This window comes from Megalops cyprinoides, chromosome 17, assembly GCF_013368585.1.
Source record: "Megalops cyprinoides isolate fMegCyp1 chromosome 17, fMegCyp1.pri, whole genome shotgun sequence".
Classification (NCBI taxonomy): Eukaryota; Metazoa; Chordata; class Actinopteri; order Elopiformes; family Megalopidae; genus Megalops; species Megalops cyprinoides.
This window is the reverse complement of record NC_050599.1, coordinates 4228037-4248409: the sequence shown is the minus strand read 5'-3', so window position 1 is coordinate 4248409 and position 20373 is coordinate 4228037. Positions and strand designations below refer to the sequence as shown.

The window sequence follows — 20373 nt, the reverse complement described above, 5'->3', positions numbered from 1 at the left end:
CATAACGTAGGGATGCTTCGCTGTGCCGCGGAGCCAATGGAATTCAGGCTTACTGCACAGACTTATATCACCAGTTTTTGATTAATTGGCATACCCTAAGCCTGAGGACCTCTTTTGATCAAGAAAAAAGGAATATAGTGATTGCACGGAACACTGATATCTTCCTGCTCGAGTGCCGGTTACCATAGCGATGGAGTGCACACGCGCCTATGGACACGGTCACGAGCGACATGCAGCCTTCCTCGCTGTGCACGAGGCATGCAGGCTATGCAGAGGGTCTTGGGAGGTTTGTGTTCTCACTGTGTTCCTGGGCCACGTGTGTCTGCCAGATGAGACTGATGAACTGTCAATCAATACCTGCACGTGTGTGTGTGTGTGTGTGTGTGTGTGTGTGTGTGTGTGTGTGTGTGTGTGTGTGTGTGTGTGTGTGTGTGTGTGTGTGTGGTGTCCATGTGGGGGAGGGCAGAGTGCTCACTGACAGGAAACCCTCTGTCAGATACACAGAGTGTTAATAATCCATTTCATAATTATGCATTATTAACACTCTGTGTATCTGACAAACCAAAACAGACAAAGGAAATTATGGCAGATTTATGATGTGAGATATCTACTAATTCACTGTGATCCACAATGATAGGGTTTAGTAGATACCTCACAACATAAAGCTGCCATAATTTCCTTTGTCTGTTTTGCTTTGTCAGATACACAGAGTGTTAATAATCCATTTCATAATTATACATTATTATTTTATTATTCACTGCTCAGCGTATTCACTAATTGCTCCCGTTCTTGCTGCTGTGGTTTCATGCCATATTCTTGCATTCCTGCACAGACTAATTCACAGACATAATACATGCAAAAACCTTTGACCTTTATGCGCTCATAGACATTGGACACTGAGCTTCTGACAGAACATTATCTGTGTTCCTTACCCATGTACCCATGTAAAAGCTTCACATAAACATTTTTCAGTTTTCAGCTTCTGGTGGGTGATGTTAAATCAAGTCCAATTGTAAGTCCTAACACGGGACAGAGTAGCCATGACAAATACATTGAGTGCACATTGTTTTTTTTTTTTCTTTCTTCAAGTACTACAGCTCTACTGAAATGTTGGAGACTAAGTTGGGGGCTTTTTAAACTGCTAAGATAATGAAGCATTTCATATTCCTCAGCGCTGAGTGCTTCTTTCTTTCTCGCCAATATCTGTGCTGACAAAGGAAAAACACCCACTGCAATGACACTCACCCTCACAGTGTCAGATTTTTCAAGGTTTTTAAAGCACAAAAATGAAGTCAAACCAATGCGCTGAAGTGAAATAATTTGGCCAACATTGACATTATTAAAGACATCTCTTGTGTTACTATGTCCTCTCTTTCTGATTTGTACAATCTGGGTTCCTTTCCCATACAGTTACATAAGTTAAGGAAGGCCTAGGTCTCTTTATTACTTGAATGGGATTCCTCAGAGGACGAAAAAATGTTCTTTTTAAAAATGGGTCCGTGGAGCAGAGAGACACACTTATCTCTGGACCTGTGAAAAACCAAATACCCTGTGCTGAACAAACTGTTGCCTTTCAGATTAAAAATTAAAACATCGTCACAGCCCGTGGCTGACAGTGTCCTCTCACCAAACTGGATCTGGGCACTGCATGTTCGGCCGCCTTCCTCACCACCGGTCGGACGCTCACTGGCTCTGCTGCAACTCTCTCGACAACGTTGGCTGTTTTGACAGCGCCTTTCTTAACCAGGTAACCATGGAAGCATATTAAGTATGTCACTCTTCTCAGGTTAATTTGGGGGTATTTTGTATATCACATTTCATTATTTTCATTTAGCAGACACTCTTATTCAGAGCATAATTTATACATTTATACAGCTGGATGTTTACATTTTTACATTATTTGCATTTAGCAGACACACTTATCCAGAGTGACTTCAGTTTTTTTTACAATGTTATCTATACAGCTGGATATTTACTGAGGCAATTGCGGGTTAGGTACCTTGCCCACATGTACTCCTGACCTGGTGATGTAGGTACCTTGCCCAAGGGTACAACAGCAGTGCCCCTGTGGGGAATTGAACCGGCAACCTTTTGGTTACAAGTCCTGTTCCTTACCACTGCACCACACAGCTGCTCACATTAAAGCCAATGGCTGAGGAGAATCCCAAACACATGTACTCCTGACCTGGTGATGTATGGAAATATACATAAAGCAACAGCAATTGGCAGTGCCGCTGATCCAATTCTACCAGCCATTTTGTCCTATGTTCCCTGCCACCATGTTTCTCAAGCCCTGAGTCCCTCTCACTCAGCGAAACGCAAGAGTAATGTGTGGAGAAGCTCTGATGCTGCTTTTCTTTTTTAAATACCATTGTGTCAGTCTTATTCGTAATGCTGTCTGGAAAAAAAAAGGTTAGGCGTGAAATGGTCTCTGTTGTTCTCATCTAGTGGCATGGCTAATCTTAAACCACTTTTGGTATGGGCTGAATCAGAGTCTGATTCAACCTCTCTTGATTGTCTCATTTAGAATGCATAAATATTCTGGCCAAGAGCTCAGAGGCAAGAGAGCACAAGCTCCCACTCATCTCTCATTATCTATTGATTGAAATGTTAGCCACAAACTAAAACCAAGCACCCATTGCCCACACCATACAGTGCAGTACACGATATACAGGAGATTTAACCTCCTTTGTAGAAGAAATATTCAAGGCCAGAAAGACACCTGGAACAAAAATCATTGGACCACGTTTTTATCAAACGATTTTTGTATATGTTCTCCTACACAGAAATAGAATACTAATGACTGAATGTGCTTAAACAGGCTTCCTGAAAGGCTCAGCTGGCAAGGCAACAGTCTTGAATGCAGGCTGCGCCCTGCATCTGAAACCGACTGTGTCATTGGATGAAAAGAACCGGGGGCACACCTCAGCAGAACAGGGATAATGGTGGGTGAGTAGGCCAGGCTTTCCTTTGCTCGCCGCTCTTAAGGAACTCTGTCCAATGCCTGTGAGTTGCTCTGATGATGTCAGTGGAGTAGTGTCTCTCCTCCAATGAGCCCGGACTTCACCGTGTTACACTGTGTGACTTGTAGTGCAAAAAAAATAGCAAAAAAGTAGCGCTCATCCTGCTTTACTTACCCATGTGAGATGAGTCAAATGTACAACTGGCAATCCAAGAACAGGATTGCATAAAGGGGAAAATGCATTTAATTTGAAAACATGTTAAACTGTGGACATTAGTGTAATATATGAACCAGTGCACCGCTTCAGTTGAAAGTAGGGTACACAGTTGCTAGGGGAGAAACTCTGGATGGAACAGGTCCTCACTGTTAATGCACACAGCCCTGTTCTCTTAACTTACATACTGTCCTTATATACTTCAGCACACTGAAGCATGGTACATTATTGTGATATTTGTTTGTGCAGAAAATAAAAAAGGATATTTGCTGAAATGACCTGAGTTCAGGTATTCTGGCAAATATCTCAAAAGGAACAAAAGGGGCACATTCATGAAAGGTCTCTGAAAGGTCGCTGAAAGGTCGCTGGCTGTAGCTGTACTGCTTAACTGCAAACCCTGTCCTGGGTGGGGCATTTTTGTTGCACCAGCAAAGTGAAAGATTCTCTCACATTTCAACGTGAGGCCAGTTTTTTGGATCTGGAATGCCAGCTACAAACTCAAGAAAAGAGGAAAGAAATCACAGTGAGGACTTCACTAGGACTCCTACCTACTGTCCCTCTGTACTCTAGTTGCATGGTTACCTACCAACACAACAGCTCCCTGCTATGTCCCATGGCGATATACGGTCTCGTGCCATCTGCCATGCATATCTGCTAATGTAGGATCTCCTGAGCAGCTCATTGGCTGAGCTGCTTCCCATGGTTGACATGGTAACCCGATGCAGTGCCGCAGAGCAATGAAGGCATTTCCATGCTACTGTATGTCCAGACCTTGATCTGCTCTTTGTGGTCTACCTTTATCAAAGGTTCCCGCAGTAAAACGGTATGGAGAAAAGCATGCCATTTCGGTGATCTGCCCTTCGACCAAATCAAAAGTGTGAGGGTTGAAAAACGCTAAAGACACATCTACATTATTACTCTTCTCATTTCCTGGCGTAGGGGGAGGAACGACGTTTGCAGGGAGAATTTGTTTCTGTGAGCATTCATAACCCTCCTGCTTTCAATTAATGATGAAGCCACACTTTTCCAGCAAAAGTTCCTTGCAAAGTTATTTCATTCAAGGACAAATTCAGCGAACTGAATGCCTTTAGTGTGTATAGACACATCCAGTCATTATTCTCTGAAATGTCAGAGCTATGCTTGTGATATTTGTCCATTTCAAAATGACCATGATCCTTGTAATCAGCTGCATTGTTTAATATTCATCAACCACAGTTACACAGCATATGTTCGCATATGTCGTAACACAGTTCTTATTAAAACATAAACTAAGAGATTTTTTCATTTATATGACATAATTAGAATAACTTGATATATCCCAGAAGACTCTTTCTCTGGGTTATATTTGCAAATATTTAGTTTTTTGACAGTGTTTTCAAAAATGTCAAACTAATGTTTCAATTAGACGCATGTTATATGATGACAGTTTTTTCCAAAGAATGATCCTAGCTGCCTTTAAAACTCTGGCTAGTTTGGCTACTGCTGCTGTTGAAGTGTAATGCCATTACCTACACAAACTGCACTAGACCAGGTCAACCACCTGAGGACTTTCATAATGACAGCCATTTCTCTGCCAGGTGGGGGCGCCACAGCTTCATGTCAGAGAGGTGAGCCAGCGCAACATAAGAACCATGGCAAAGATATGCCATTCTCAGGTTTTATCTTAGGCTACTTTGACCCTGAAAGCTGGCTTCAGCCTGGCATTTAAATCTTTGTTATTCTTCCACTGTGGCCCTTTTATACCAGGCTGGGAATTTCCTGAGTTCTCTCCCCCGTCTCCGTGTTCACCAGACCAGTCCCGGGTTTTCAAGTCAAAATGTACAAAATTATTAGAAAAGATGACACTGCTTATCTGAATTCCATACCTCTCTCAAATTAGTTTGCCAATTCATCGGCAAAGATGATATCTGAGACTATATATTGCTGACAGTTAATTCATCATACATGGTAATAAACTTTATTACTGAGTTTCAGTTTGAATATTGGATGTTGAATATTGATGGGCATTCAAGCTCTGCCAAAAGGAATTTCAGGGACCGTCACAATGTGGTATAAGTTTTTATATTAAAAAAAATTCAATAGCTTCCTGTATAAATGACCAGGTACCTCGGATAACAGTAGAGTGTCGCCCTGCATCACTGTGGAACACTGTGACATGTAGTATGAAAACCAGCAGCTGCAGTCTGTGTTTCCACACATGCAGAGGTTTTTGAGGTAGCATGAGTCTAATGTGCAAATGCAAAACAGGGTTGCAAAAAGGTGAAAAAAATGTTAAATAATACCCTTGGATTGACGTTGAAGCTTGAGATTTTAACCCTACACACTTTTTACATTTCAATGTGCTGTATTTTTATTTACATCGTCCTCCAATCAGGAAGATATCCCACATTTTAAGACTAAGATTTCCATAATTATCTGTCTTAACAGAGATATTGCAGCCATTACATGCCTTGATTACATCTTTTCTGAGTTTTGCTGCTTTCAGAAGCTGGTACCTGGTTTAACAGAGCATCTAAAGCACGCTGAATCATCTGGACGCTCTGACCTGCTTCATTATCCAACAGCTAAGTGTTTGTGATTTTCTCCAGTTTTTAGTGTATTGTGCATTTTGTCATATTTGTATACATACACATGCATATTCTACATGTTGTACAATTTTAATAGTTACAATTTTAATAGTACAATTTTATCAGAAACATTGCAGAATGGTTACTCTAGATAAAATTTTGATCTAAGCAGTCTTCTGCAGCTAAGATATCATTAAAGATACATAGAGGATCCTGACAGCACTTATATTTATAAGATATATATATATATATATCTGATGGTGAAATATCATCAGCAGATCCAAAGAGATGGAGCCTAGCAGCTGCCCGCACAATCCTTCTCTATTATGAGTTAAATGCCGTTTTTCAAAAGATTTGCTCAGGTCAGAGAGATTGCTCAGAGACAGGACCGTCAGAAGGAATGAGGTTGACAGAACAAGAGTCAGAAAATAAAGTGTTTTATTAATCTGAACTCTGAGTAGATCACAAAAAGATGCCAGATCCTCAAAGTCCCACATGTGCAGTAATCTGGTGATATCTATGCAATGTAATGGCACTACAACTGTTTGAAATTACTGTGTGTGTATACATAGACGGTCTGACAGACAGACACACATAGAAAGGAAGAGTTACCATGAAACATGGATAAATTAAATGTTGACTGCACACACATTTAAGATTATTCAGAATTATTCGGTATAATTCAAAGGTTGGTCATGATGATCTAAATATTCTTTACAGCAGGAAAAACTACATTTACATTGCTAACAATGTTATTTTAGGACATTTTGGAAATGTTGACCTTGTTAATCCAGTTCATTTTCATGGTAACTGCCTTCTAACGTACTTATGATTCAAGCATCTGATATGTGACACAATAATGACGTGAAAATGTCTGCCCAAAAAGAGGGGTCTGTTGCCATTCCCTTCAGTCTAACACTGGCACTGTGTAAACCTGTCATCGTTTATCACGCCCGAACAGTTCACTCTTCGGTCATAGACGTCTTCTTGGGTGACAGGGCGAGCTCCTTCACCTCGTTGGTCAGGGACTGCAGTTCCTTTCTCACCGCCTCGTCTACCTCCGCCGGGCTTTCGGCCTCCTCCTGCCCCTGAGACCCCTTCTTGCTCTGTCCTACGAGCTGCTTCACCACCAGAGCCTGGTAGCGCACCAGGAGCTTGTGCTGATCCTGGGGAAAGGAATGTCACATTCGTCAACAGACACCCCCAACATGGGTGCTTACTATTCTACATGACATTATCATGGAAAGATGCTCTTATCCAGAGTGACGTCCATGGGTTACAATTTCATTTTTATTTATATAGCTACACATTTGCTGACGCAATTGTGGGTTAAGTGCATATGTTAAGGAAGGAAGGAAGGAAGGAAGGAAGGAAGGTAGGTAGGTAGGTAGGTAGGTAGGTAGGTAGGTAGGTAGGTAGGTAGGTAGGTAGGTAGGTAGGTAGGTAGGTAGGTAGGTAGGTAGGTAGGTAGGTAGGTAGGTAGGTAGGTAGGTAGGTAGGTAGGTAGGTAGGTAGGTAGGTAGGTAGGTAGGTAGGTAGGTAGGTAGGTAGGTAGGTAGGTAGGTAGGTAGGTAGGTAGGTAGGTAGGTAGGTAGGTAGGTAGGTAGGTAGGTAGGTAGGTAGGTAGGTAGGTAGGTAGGTAGGTAGGTAGCTAGGTAGGTAGGTAGGTAGGTAGGTAGGTAGGTAGGTAGGTAGGTAGGTAGGTAGGTAGGTAGGTAGGTAGGTAGGTAGGTAGGTAGGTAGGTAGGTAGGTAGGTAGGTAGGTAGGTAGGTAGGTAGGTAGGTAGGTAGGTAGGTAGGTAGGTAGGTAGGTAGGTAGGTAGGTAGGTAGGTAGGTAGGTAGGTAGGTAGGTAGGTAGGTAGGTAGGTAGGTAGGTAGGTAGGTAGGTAGGTAGGTAGGTAGGTAGGTAGGTAGGTAGGTAGGTAGGTAGGTAGGTAGGTAGGTAGGTAGGTAGGTAGGTAGGTAGGTAGGTAGGTAGGTAGGTAGGTAGGTAGGTAGGTAGGTAGGTAGGTAGGTAGGTAGGTAGGTAGGTAGGTAGGTAGGTAGGTAGGTAGGTAGGTAGGTAGGTAGGTAGGTAGGTAGGTAGGTAGGTAGGTAGGTAGGTAGGTAGGTAGGTAGGTAGGTAGGTAGGTAGGTAGGTAGGTAGGTAGGTAGGTAGGTAGGTAGGTAGGTAGGTAGGTAGGTAGGTAGGTAGGTAGGTAGGTAGGTAGGTAGGTAGGTAGGTAGGTAGGTAGGTAGGTAGGTAGGTAGGTAGGTAGGTAGGTAGGTAGGTAGGTAGGTAGGTAGGTAGGTAGGTAGGTAGGTAGGTAGGTAGGTAGGTAGGTAGGTAGGTAGGTAGGTAGGTAGGTAGGTAGGTAGGTAGGTAGGTAGGTAGGTAGGTAGGTAGGTAGGTAGGTAGGTAGGTAGGTAGGTAGGTAGGTAGGTAGGTAGGTAGGTAGGTAGGTAGGTAGGTAGGTAGGTAGGTAGGTAGGTAGGTAGGTAGGTAGGTAGGTAGGTAGGTAGGTAGGTAGGTAGGTAGGTAGGTAGGTAGGTAGGTAGGTAGGTAGGTAGGTAGGTAGGTAGGTAGGTAGGTAGGTAGGTAGGTAGGTAGGTAGGTAGGTAGGTAGGTAGGTAGGTAGGTAGGTAGGTAGGTAGGTAGGTAGGTAGGTAGGTAGGTAGGTAGGTAGGTAGGTAGGTAGGTAGGTAGGTAGGTAGGTAGGTAGGTAGGTAGGTAGGTAGGTAGGTAGGTAGGTAGGTAGGTAGGTAGGTAGGTAGGTAGGTAGGTAGGTAGGTAGGTAGGTAGGTAGGTAGGTAGGTAGGTAGGTAGGTAGGTAGGTAGGTAGGTAGGTAGGTAGGTAGGTAGGTAGGTAGGTAGGTAGGTAGGTAGGTAGGTAGGTAGGTAGGTAGGTAGGTAGGTAGGTAGGTAGGTAGGTAGGTAGGTAGGTAGGTAGGTAGGTAGGTAGGTAGGTAGGTAGGTAGGTAGGTAGGTAGGTAGGTAGGTAGGTAGGTAGGTAGGTAGGTAGGTAGGTAGGTAGGTAGGTAGGTAGGTAGGTAGGTAGGTAGGTAGGTAGGTAGGTAGGTAGGTAGGTAGGTAGGTAGGTAGGTAGGTAGGTAGGTAGGTAGGTAGGTAGGTAGGTAGGTAGGTAGGTAGGTAGGTAGGTAGGTAGGTAGGTAGGTAGGTAGGTAGGTAGGTAGGTAGGTAGGTAGGTAGGTAGGTAGGTAGGTAGGTAGGTAGGTAGGTAGGTAGGTAGGTAGGTAGGTAGGTAGGTAGGTAGGTAGGTAGGTAGGTAGGTAGGTAGGTAGGTAGGTAGGTAGGTAGGTAGGTAGGTAGGTAGGTAGGTAGGTAGGTAGGTAGGTAGGTAGGTAGGTAGGTAGGTAGGTAGGTAGGTAGGTAGGTAGGTAGGTAGGTAGGTAGGTAGGTAGGTAGGTAGGTAGGTAGGTAGGTAGGTAGGTAGGTAGGTAGGTAGGTAGGTAGGTAGGTAGGTAGGTAGGTAGGTAGGTAGGTAGGTAGGTAGGTAGGTAGGTAGGTAGGTAGGTAGGTAGGTAGGTAGGTAGGTAGGTAGGTAGGTAGGTAGGTAGGTAGGTAGGTAGGTAGGTAGGTAGGTAGGTAGGTAGGTAGGTAGGTAGGTAGGTAGGTAGGTAGGTAGGTAGGTAGGTAGGTAGGTAGGTAGGTCTCTTTCTTTAGCCAACCGTAAGAGGCCTGGGTGCGTTACATAAGGAGGAGCGCTGTACCTCAGACACCCTGCCCACCAGCATGCCGATGATCTGCGGGACGCAGCGGCCGGGAGCGTGCAGCATACAGTGTGTGCTCTGTTGGAACAGCAGCACGCTGGTCAGGTGCAGCACCAGGGCGGGGTCCTCCGTCACCTTCAGCTGCTCTGTCAGAGCCTGCCGGTGCTGGAACAGGGCCTGCCTGCGGGAACAGGGACAGCCAGTGATATGACGTGTAATATGTGTCTTGTAGACAATGTTCTCACTGTGGTAGTGCGTGAGAATGCCGCCCAGTGCCACCTACAGCAGGCTGACTTACCTCTCTCTCTTCTTGTCTCCTTTCTTAAGCATGAACCCGCAAACCTCTGCAGCAGATTCTAAATTAGTAATAAAATCTTCAATGACCTAAAAAAAAAAAGGAACGACGCAAATGTGTTTTGTATTTTCAATTAAACATTATCCGATAACACAAAAATCATAAAGCAACCACATGCCTAGATATCTGTTAGCATCCCTAATTGGTGTACTATCAAAGATTTATTTACGTCCTGTAGTTAACATTTCTACCTCCAATTATGAATTTACTTTAATTAAACAAGTTTAATAGGCTTGAGTTTGCTATTTATTTGAATACATGGTTGAGAATGTCATTGTGTTGCACTGTTTGTGAGGAGAGACCCATTTTAATGAGACTTACCTTTCCGTTGAGAGTATTGTGAAGCTTCATCAGAGGTGCTTTTGTTTCTTCTTGAAGCTTGCCTATAATCTTCACCCTGACCTGCAAAGTTGTGCATATGATACACGAAAAAGAGCGTGGATAAAACGCAACAGACATTTCAGGTGTCGAAGAGAAATGCTTGTATGCTGAGAGTGAAGGCCTCTAAAAAATGCTATACTCACACCCTGTCATGACGAAAGAGTGTGGACAAACAACTCTATTACCTACTAAATTACCTAAATCTTACCTAAAGAAATATCAAAGTTTGCCACTTCTGAGTTTTTGCCAACATTCTTTACTGTCGGTAGGAAGTAGGAACCTGTTTGTTTTCCTTGACTGTGTCTTTTTGCCCTGCCACTTTCTGAATGAGCCAGAAACTCACCTCATTGTTGATGGAGCTGGGACTCTCTGCAGCCATCATGAATTCTGCCGCCATGAAGTTCACAAGGATGTTGGTGACATCCGTGCACACCGTCTTCAAAACATGCTTGGCAATGTTTGCTTGAGTTTCATCTTTTGAAAAAAGGGGAAATATTGCTTTCAGTTACACTGAAATTGTGCAAACAGTTCACACTAAACAAACTACCCTAGCGACCACTTAAAGGGAGTACTCAAATTTTATGTGACAACGACCATGACCGAACAACAGCGGGACAAACTAAATTCATTCTGTCAGGGACAGGGGTGGGTAAGTCAGCCACAGTTTCCTCGTCTCGCCGCTATTTAACCCCTGTGAACGCTGTCCTGCTTCACCGCGGTGCAGCGTGACTGGCAGCGTGAAAAACAGCTGTTGGCTGTGTGTGCGTGTATCACAGGATTACATTTATCTTGCTTCAGTGCTCCTGCTGGAAGTAATATGGCTGTAAATTTTGCAGAATAGGGGGATAACCAGCAAGGGAACCCCAAGAAAAGTCTACCATTGACTCTGAAAGATTTTAAAATTCCTATTACCGAAGGGAGCTCCTTGGCAAAGCGAGCGAGTGGAGAGTTTGCCTCACCTGAAAAGAACTTTGTCCCTTTTTCAAAAAGCTTGATGTTGTGGTACAGGTTGTTGATCTCCTCCTGCAGATCCTTGACACTTTGCTTTCTGTTGGAGCCAGAGTTGCTGCTGGTGGTGGACATGAAGACTGTCCGTACAACATCCTGGTACATTTTGGTCAGAGGCCTGCCAAGTTTGACAACAATAAAGCGAATGAGTACACAAACTTCTGCCTTCCAGGAAAACGTGTCCTCATGTAATTATGTTGAGCTTGTTAATGGACTGAACTGTTCTTTAAAACATGAAAAATCAACTTCTTGACACATTTGTTTTGTACCTGAAAGACATATTACCAGAAGCAGGCAAGATGCAGATGTGAATACACTGGTGAACACAACACAATACATATGTGCATGTGAAAGAGGTCTGGTTGAGAATGAAATTGTATATAATTTTACATAATTACATGTGAGGAGGAGATTTGCATGTGGTTTCATTTTCATATTTTTTGGCAATAGCACTCTCTACACCGAAATCTCCTGTGCTGAACAGTATTCACAGAGGTATTCATCCATCTGTTGAGGAGTTTGCTGAATAGATTTACAAGGTAAATATCTTTTAGTTGCCAATGAAAAAAGCATGATGTCATGTGTTAAAGGTTTTGTGCTCCCCTGTCTTAACCGGGCCCAACTGAGAATGTGTGTCATCATGGGGGAAAAAAAACTCCATTACTGAAAGAAAGGAAGGGGGTCACTGGACCTGCACCCTGCACCGCTGGTTTTACCAGACGCAGAAAAGGCCCACCTTATGAGCTGCTCGGCGAGCTCAGAGACCATCTCCTCGGGGCAGTCAACCACATGCTTCTCCAAAACAGACACCAACTCCTCCAGGGACATGAACGGAACTTCCGTTTGTTTGTTTCGGTCTTGGGAAAAGGAAAGAAAAAAGAAAAAGAAAAAAAAAAAGAATCATTACCTGTAATTGAGCCCTGGTGTATTGGATCACCGTGAAACCTGACGACACTTCTGTGAGCAACTTTTCCCAGAAGATGGCAGCTGTGTCTGACAGGGGCCTGACACCACAACCACATCGATGATCGCAGTTATACAAAAACAACCACTCTGGTGTGAGACCACGGCACACGTCATAGTAATCATTAAACTGTAGTTTCCTTGACAGCAGGTAATGCCTTTAAAATTTCAAAGGTGAGCAAATGTGTCGGGTATCAAAACCTTCTAACAGCACTGATTTTGGCGGCACATTAATGTTACAAAGGTACATTAATGGCACATGAGAGGAGGTGTCTGTGCGGATGGAGCCGTACTCTGTGGGGTGACTCCCATCTCCTCGTCGCTGTCCTCCTCCTTTCTCCCCTTCTTCTTGGTTTTCCGAATCCGGATCTCTCTAGCATTGCCGCCTCCTCCACCCTTCACACTCCCACTGCCCTCTGAAAGATGAGACAGTCAGGAACAGCCTCCTCTCTGCCGGACCATCAAACGTGACACCGGGTACGAACTGCCAGGTAAAGACCACCTAAGGCACTGGGAAAGGGTAGTTCACCTCATATGTGTCACTTATCTAACTGAAGGCTGAAATTCAAGTTTCCTGGGAAAAGTCCAGGGGTATTTCAAAAGCTACCCCAGAGAAAATTTTTAGTCAGACATGCCAAGCACCTTTCCTGGGTTCTCTATTCATGTAGACTGTAACTCTAGATTTCTTTTCGGTGTCCATCACAATGGTTTAATAAGCTGTGAGCACAGGTGTATTCACACCTCTGATAAAAGCACTCATTATGAACCTGTGTCGCATTCCTTTCCTGATTCTCACATATTGGTCATCATGACTGTGTAACAGCGCACTGCACCACGCGTAATGCTGCAGACGGTGAAGACAGAATGCGCAGCTAATAAGTCCTGTTTCACATAAGAGACATGAAAAGGGTGTCATATATTTGTAGTGTGAGGCCTGTGCTACCTGTGGCCTTTTTCCTCCTCTGTTCCTCTCTCTTTTCCTTTTTGGAGGGGGCTGTATTTTCTGTCATTGCAGAGGCTTGTTTCAGGTCTTCTTCGGTTATCAGAAACACAGGGTTATTCTTCACTTCCTGAAAGAGAAAAGCGCTTGGCTTTAAAATGTGAAGCACAGGACGTATTCAAGTCACCAGGAAAAAACAAAGTGCAAATCCCACTTTGTCATATAGAGAACGCCTTCAGTGTTTCTTGTTGCAAATACATTTCCAAGTACATTTTATATATTTTGTCTTGTATACAGGATCACATCTGACACACTCAAAACACAGACTCAAAACCTTATGATATTCATACATACACACTCTATCACCCACTTACAGAGCCAGAGTTTGTACTGGGGAAACTGGGAAATTGGAAAGCATCGATGGGTGTCCACTTTATCCCGCTCACAGTAGCAATGGACGTGGGAACAGTGGACTTTGCTGACAGCAGACTGGTAAAAGGCCAGCCTTATGACGCCAGCATCTCGCTCACAGACCCTCCTGCGGAGGTGAACAGACCTGTCCTGTTTCCGCAAAGCTCTTACCTTCAGAGCCCTCTGCTGCATGGCCTCATCGAACAGAGAGATGCAGTTGCTGATGAACTTCTCGCTGACGACCACAGTGCCGCACAGCAGCCTGGCAGACGACTGCACGTTGGTGGTTCTCATGACCTGGTTCACCAAAATCCCAATGTCCTCCTGGGACAGACAGCTGGGCAGCAGTGGCTGTGTGAGGGGGGGGTGGGGTGTGAGGGGGGTGAGGTGGGGGGGTAAGACTTCTTATACAACAAGCTGTGGTAAAATTATAGCTAAAATGAATCCTCTGATTTGTAAATAACAATCGCCCTTCACAAATGTATCCAAGAATAAAAATGAGGAACACTTTAAAGTAACTAATATAACTAATAAATTTAGCATGCACTTGGCATGTGCATAATACTCCCAAATAAGCATTCTGAAATACTTTGTAGAACTTTGTGAACGTCAAACTCACTTCAAGATCCAATTGCACATAGCTGTTACATGATAAGTGTTTGGCCAACTACTAATGAAACTTCAGAGAACAGGCATGAGTGGCCTTGCATATTGGCCTTACATCAGGAGTGACGTGCATATTGCAATGCCCTCGACTATTAAATCAGCATATGCGCTGAAACTGACAGACTGACGCGTGGCAGCCTTGTGTGCATCCGCCTACCTGCACGTCCGTCCACGTGCCCGAGTTCACCGCCTCTTCCACCGAGGCCTCCACCTGGTCGACGATCCCCTGGCCCACGCAGACGGCTTTCAGGAACAGGAGCTTGCTCGACTTGAATCGCTTCTTGATGTAGCTTGTGGGGTCAGGGATCCCGAGCCTGATCAAGGCATCGAACTCTATGGGGAAAAAACAGGAGTCAGGACAGTGTTTATATGGATGTGGAGAAAGGTTCATGATCAGGATGAGATTCCTAACAGCGTGGCACTGAAAGCTTGGAAGGAGTACCCTGGGAATTCAGCTAATCAAGCTCTTTCAGTCTTTATGATTTACATAAATACATCAAAGGGACGGGGAAAATATGTGTATTTGTGAAAGAAGCACTTTTATTCTGTGCTTAACGTGCTATTGAAGTGGTTTATGCTCTTTACCGCTCTCATTGTGAAAGCCTGTGATAGGCTGCAATAAAAAAAGTAAACAACTGAATTGAATTAAACACATTGATTGTGACTGTAACAATTAATTATCGATTTACATGTACCTAAATATCCGTTCTGCTTGAGGAAGGAGTCGACCCATGTGCTCTGGGTTTTGGAGTAGATATCAGGGATGTAGACAGCTTTGTCCTGCCTCCCACCAACCACTGCACCCTTAAGACGCCCACTGCTCACGAGATCTTCCAAAACCGCTGATTAAAAACGGACCAAACAGTCAGGGCGCGGGTTTAAAGAACAACCAACACACAAAAAGACATGTTGCCTGGAACTACTATTCAGAACAATCAGGCTCTGATTAATATAACATCAATAATAATAATAAAACAGCAATATGATTGCATTAAAAGCTTTTCAATTAAGTGAGGGAATTCTCTTTAATTCTCTTCTTTAATTCTCTCTTTTTAGAGTAGATAGAAAACAATTTGTGTCAACTTAGTGTGTTAACTCTCTAGCTTGTTAGCTCTGCATTTTAGATAATATAACATGGCTACATCTGAACAGCATCTGTTCTGTGAATTGCATATAATACAGTATAACAAAAACTGTTGTTAGACAGCTACAGAACCGAGTAGATAGTAGAGAGAAAGCTACACCATAAGCATGTTGAATGAGGAATGAGACTACATCTAGGAACCTGCCATTTATTAGGTAGTGCGTTGTCCCACTGCCTAAAAGTCTGTAGATCTATGTGATAATGCTGATGGCGGAACTAGGCCTACATGCTGTTGCACTATGCACTGTAAACTTCTTTTCACTGAAAAAAAGTTTCGCAAATATTTCATTTATTTGCAGCTGTGACCACAACGTCCTCTACTTAGCGAACTACTGAAAGTGGCAGAAAAACTGACTTCACATGACTACAACTCTGCCGTGTCAAATGAACGCAGCACTGAACAAAGAAGCACCCAAAAAAAGTCACTTACAATACAAAAGATGTTCCTGAAACCCATAGAGGCCTATCAGATTACTGACTGGAGTTGGCCTACAGACAAAAAAGGGAGGGGAAAAAAAATGTACATTTACAATTCTGCTGCAGACATAAAGGGTATGATATTCAAAGGGAACGCACGGTGCGTCTCTGAAAGCCAGAGGGGTGAGATAAGGTGAGGTGACACACCGGGTCAGAGCGCTGAAAAGGCCGCGAATCCGGGCTTTGTGACGTGCCAGGAAGGCCTGTGTGAAAATCACGCCCTTGTTGTACTGGTCCATCTGGCCGTGGATGATCCGGCCCAGACGCTGGGACAGCACCTGAGGGGCAAAGCGCCATTCAGCTTTTACACAGGATGCAAACAGGACGTGTGGACCTTCCTGACAACTCCCGAAATTCACCCAAAACATCAGAGTACACACGTCTCACAACTGTACATCGTATTGCATCGCATTATTTTCTTACCCCATTTTCCAAATAAGAAATGTACATAGTGGATACTGTCTGACCTGCTCATGGAAAGATCCACTCAAATGAACATCTGCATAGGACCAAAAGCTGTAAAACAGCTTTTTTAAGGTCTGCAGCAAAGCAAAACAGAGAATGCAAAGCAGTATCTACTCATTGTGTACACCTCATTCAGAAAATGGGAATGGAGTCGGAGGCTAAAACCTGTCGACAAAACTTGATCGTAAGTGCAACACATATAACATTATAAATTTTATAAATGTGTGGTCTGATCAAACACTTTTTCAGGGAATACGTTCAGGAATATGAACCCCCCGGTACCCAGTATTCAGACCAAATAAATGCATAAAAGGTTAATGCTACAACTTACCCCATTCTAGACTCACCTCAGTCAGAAAATCCCCTGGGAGATCATAGGCTTTGCACAGCTCTGCAATGCTGATCTGCCCAGCTTCTTGCAATTTGTCATTTACCTCCTCTGCAAGCTGATCCAGATAGTTTCTGATCAATTAGGGGGAAAGAAAACTTCAACTTCAACTTCAAGAGCGTTCTCATAACATTACACCAATAAACAAGATCTCCAAAAAGCTTGATCTGATTCAGCCTGCCTGGTGGGAGTTTCTGATATTCTTTTTTTAAACACTTTTTTCAAACCTTTCTGCAACACTATTTTGGAATTGCCAAATGTATACAGTAGTAGACTCCTCTCATAGTGATGATATCTGCTCTCATGGAGCAGCACTGAGGCAACATTAACACTATCCTCTGATACACTCACAAACAGCCAATGGCTATTTTTTTGTCACACAACGTAAATTTATTCCGCTGCTGTGGGCTCCTGGTCATCGTCATCTCACGACAATACAGCTGGGATCCAGCCTGGTACATATAAATCAGCTTGCACTCAAAGCTAGCAGCTTACATTACATTACATTCATTTTGCAAACACTCTTATCCAGAGTGACTTCCAGCACAATAGAACAGAAGTGTATCCATTCAAACTGAATGAGCAAGTGTCAGACCAGGCTAGCAACACTCCCAGACCAGTTAGTGTGAGCATAACACTTTTCAAGCCTTACCACAAACCAAGTTGCACAATCTGACAAGACAAGGGAAGCCAAGTACAATACAGCATCAGTCAACACCACTGCCTACATTAACCACTGAGATACTCCACACCCCAGTAATTTGATAATTATATACTTTTCTTAATCTCATAATGAAAAGCATAGCAATTTCATGGAGGATCAATGCTCATGAGTGATCCTTCTGTTTCAATTTGGCAACATGATCACACAATATGATGCCAATATGATCATACACTCTGTTAATTCAATTACTGTCTCCTCCACTCATTTCTAGATTTGCTTTCTTATAGAAAGTGACAGCCATGCATGTCTCAGATGGTTGCTGGATTGCTGGGTTGTTGGCTGGTGATGTCATTTACCTTTACACTGTAAATCACTGTGAGACTCCTGGAAAACTCCACATAATAGCAATTTGTTGCAAATCACTATCATCATAAATGGCAACAGTGCAGAAAGAAAGGAGATTATGGATAGCAACCAGTCTTGAATGGTTCTTTGGAAATGTCATTACCAACTAGGTCATAACTGGTCCTTCTTATATTTACTTACTCGTCAATGAGTTGCCCCAGCACCAACTGGACATGTTTATCTGACTTTGCTAAGTCACTGGCTCTGCTCTCCACATGGACCAAATCCACATTGATGATCTGCAAGCACAAACACAGGAGTTAAGGATGAGTAAAGGATGAGTAAAGGATAAGGACATTGACCACAAGCTGATTTTTTGCATAAGTGTGAACAAGTTAAAAATTTTCAATTAAATTAAAAGATTCTCAACGTGGGTAATACCTCTCCCATAGGTATGAAATTATTGAAGACACCACTGGAAAATGGCCAGCCTGACACGGTCATTTAACTCATTATATTTTCATGGCTCCACAAAAGGATTTGATGCCTTTCTAAAAATGCGTTCTCAATCTTCTTTGAGTTGAATTTTTAATTTGATCAAAGCTTTACAACTGTTGGTGCATGGTTTTTATAGAAGAACACTCACCTGCTGTAGGTCCACAATGTTCACCCGACCTTAAATAAAATAGAATGAAACAAGAATTTTAGTAGGGGAAAAACCGTTCAGGGCATCATTTTCTAGTAGCAATACAGCCTTGATGAACACCTCATATTGTTCTGTGAAGGCGTACCAGTAGTTTGCCTAAAATTACGGCTTGAACAGCACTTGTTGATTAGGGTGACCGTACGTCCTCTTTGTCCCGGACATGTCCTCTTTTTGGGACACATTTTTTAGGTCCTAAAAAGAGGACATGTCCGGGAAAAAGAGGACGTATGGTCACCCTAATGTTAATGAAGCATAAAATCAATATTATTGTTTGTTTTCTCCCCAAGTCAACAACAGGAAAGGGCCCTTCCTACAAGGGTAATTAATAAAAGATTCATACATCCAACCAAACACTCCCCCAGGTTCAAGTTTGTCATAGAACTGCTTTGCATGCTTTTGAACAATCACATTAATAGTAATGCCCTACTGCAGTAAAACTTTGATCCATCCACCGAACAAACTGAATTGTAAAAGGCAGGTTATTTGGATTACTGCAAGCCAAGAAAACTGAGAAAAATCTGCGTCACGTGTGACCAAGATATAGTTAAAATATGAACTCAGGTGAGCACTTTCACAACCCTCCGCATAATCATTTCTCGCCCATATCCTTTGTGGACACCGCTGAGCCACACTGTGGAATTAACAAGCGTGATGTGACAGCCGGGAGAAACGGACCTCCTTGGACATACAGCTCGTCCCGGATCTCCCTGCTGATCTGAGCCGGGGTGATGTACTCCTTCCCGTCCAGCGTGTGCACCACATCCAGCTGTTTGTCGGCCACAAGCTTGGCGACAATCTCAATGCAGTTGCGCTCAGACAATCTGAGATGAGATAGAGAAATGAGAATCCACACAAGCCTAACGTTTTGAACTGTTTGTTAGATCCGACAGATGTGTTGATTAGAATGTTCACTTCTGCGTTGATCACCTATTAATATTTATGTAACACAAGTCATCGGATAGCTAACGTTAGCTCAGTTACAGAATTCGTAGCAGAGACTTGTCAGATGTGTGGCTAGCTAGCTAGCTAAAATACGTGTATTTAGTTAACGTTACCTAAAACTATAAATAGACTATTTAAGCACTATTTCCCATTTAAAACATAATAACGTTAGCCTTTTAGCGAACTAGTTCGCTAACTAACTAGCTGCAGCTCATTCTACAAGCATAATAAGCTTGCTTATCCAGACAGCCTGGTGTCTGGATAAGCACATACGTTATACTCAGCAAAGAGAGACAGGATGATTAAAGTTAAATAGAAACACATCGCGCAGGTGCATGGTTAAAGTTACTGTCCAACAGGCTATCCAAGATCACCATATTGTTAACGTTAGCTAGGCTAATTCGCTAGGGAGTTAGCTAGGTTTAGACAGCATACCTCTGAACAGTGTCAGCAAACTGCGCTCTTTGAAAATCTGCTGCAAGGCGTCTGATTTCTTCCCAGTCGGCTGCCATCATGCGCGGCAAGTTTATAATAGTGTGAATATTAAAATGTAAACTGCTAACGTTAGCTGTTCTGCTGACAAAACGGATTGAAAACCCACGTCAACCTTGAAGTGACGTAATACAGTACGGAACGCCGAAAGGTTCAGTCCACGCGTTGGGAAAATAAATAACTAGACTTTATGCGCCTCAATTTAACTTCCGTCAACATGCGACGTCACATAACCAGTTTCTTACTACGAGGCTGAGAATCTGGCCAGTATATTAAATCTCTTAAAACACGGTCGTAATGTAAAACACTGCAAGTTACGCACAGGTATAAGTCAACCATTATCATTCTCCAGACGTACACATTTTTTGCAAAAATATCGCTGCCATTGATGCATAGATCCCAAATCTCACACAGAGAATCAAGTGAGACGATGCCTCTGGCGCACAATTCAAACTTCACCCTGCACACACTGATATGAAAGCCTGGAACATATGCTATGTCAGCTTAAATGGACAATTTATCTTTGCGCACAGAGCGGATATCCTTAGTCCATACAGCTACTTTTTGCATC

General features: G+C 43.2%; 1 protein-coding gene across 1 annotated transcript; it reads right to left on the bottom strand.

The window, feature by feature from the left end:
- Positions 1–6064: 6064 nt before the first annotated feature.
- On the bottom strand, positions 6065–19934 carry ufl1 (UFM1-specific ligase 1). Its single transcript, XM_036549620.1, has 19 exons — positions 19746–19934; positions 19044–19189; positions 18309–18337; positions 17864–17961; positions 16613–16727; positions 15948–16078; positions 15754–15812; positions 14875–15021; positions 14337–14512; positions 13685–13864; positions 13106–13232; positions 12456–12578; positions 11936–12056; positions 11151–11317; positions 10535–10665; positions 10132–10212; positions 9754–9839; positions 9456–9636; positions 6065–6909 (listed from the first exon to the last, which is right to left on the bottom strand). Exons 1-19 carry the CDS (start codon positions 19823–19825, stop codon positions 6706–6708), a joined length of 2382 nt encoding a protein of 793 aa, XP_036405513.1. The 5' UTR covers positions 19826–19934; the 3' UTR covers positions 6065–6705.
- Positions 19935–20373: the final 439 nt, after the last annotated feature.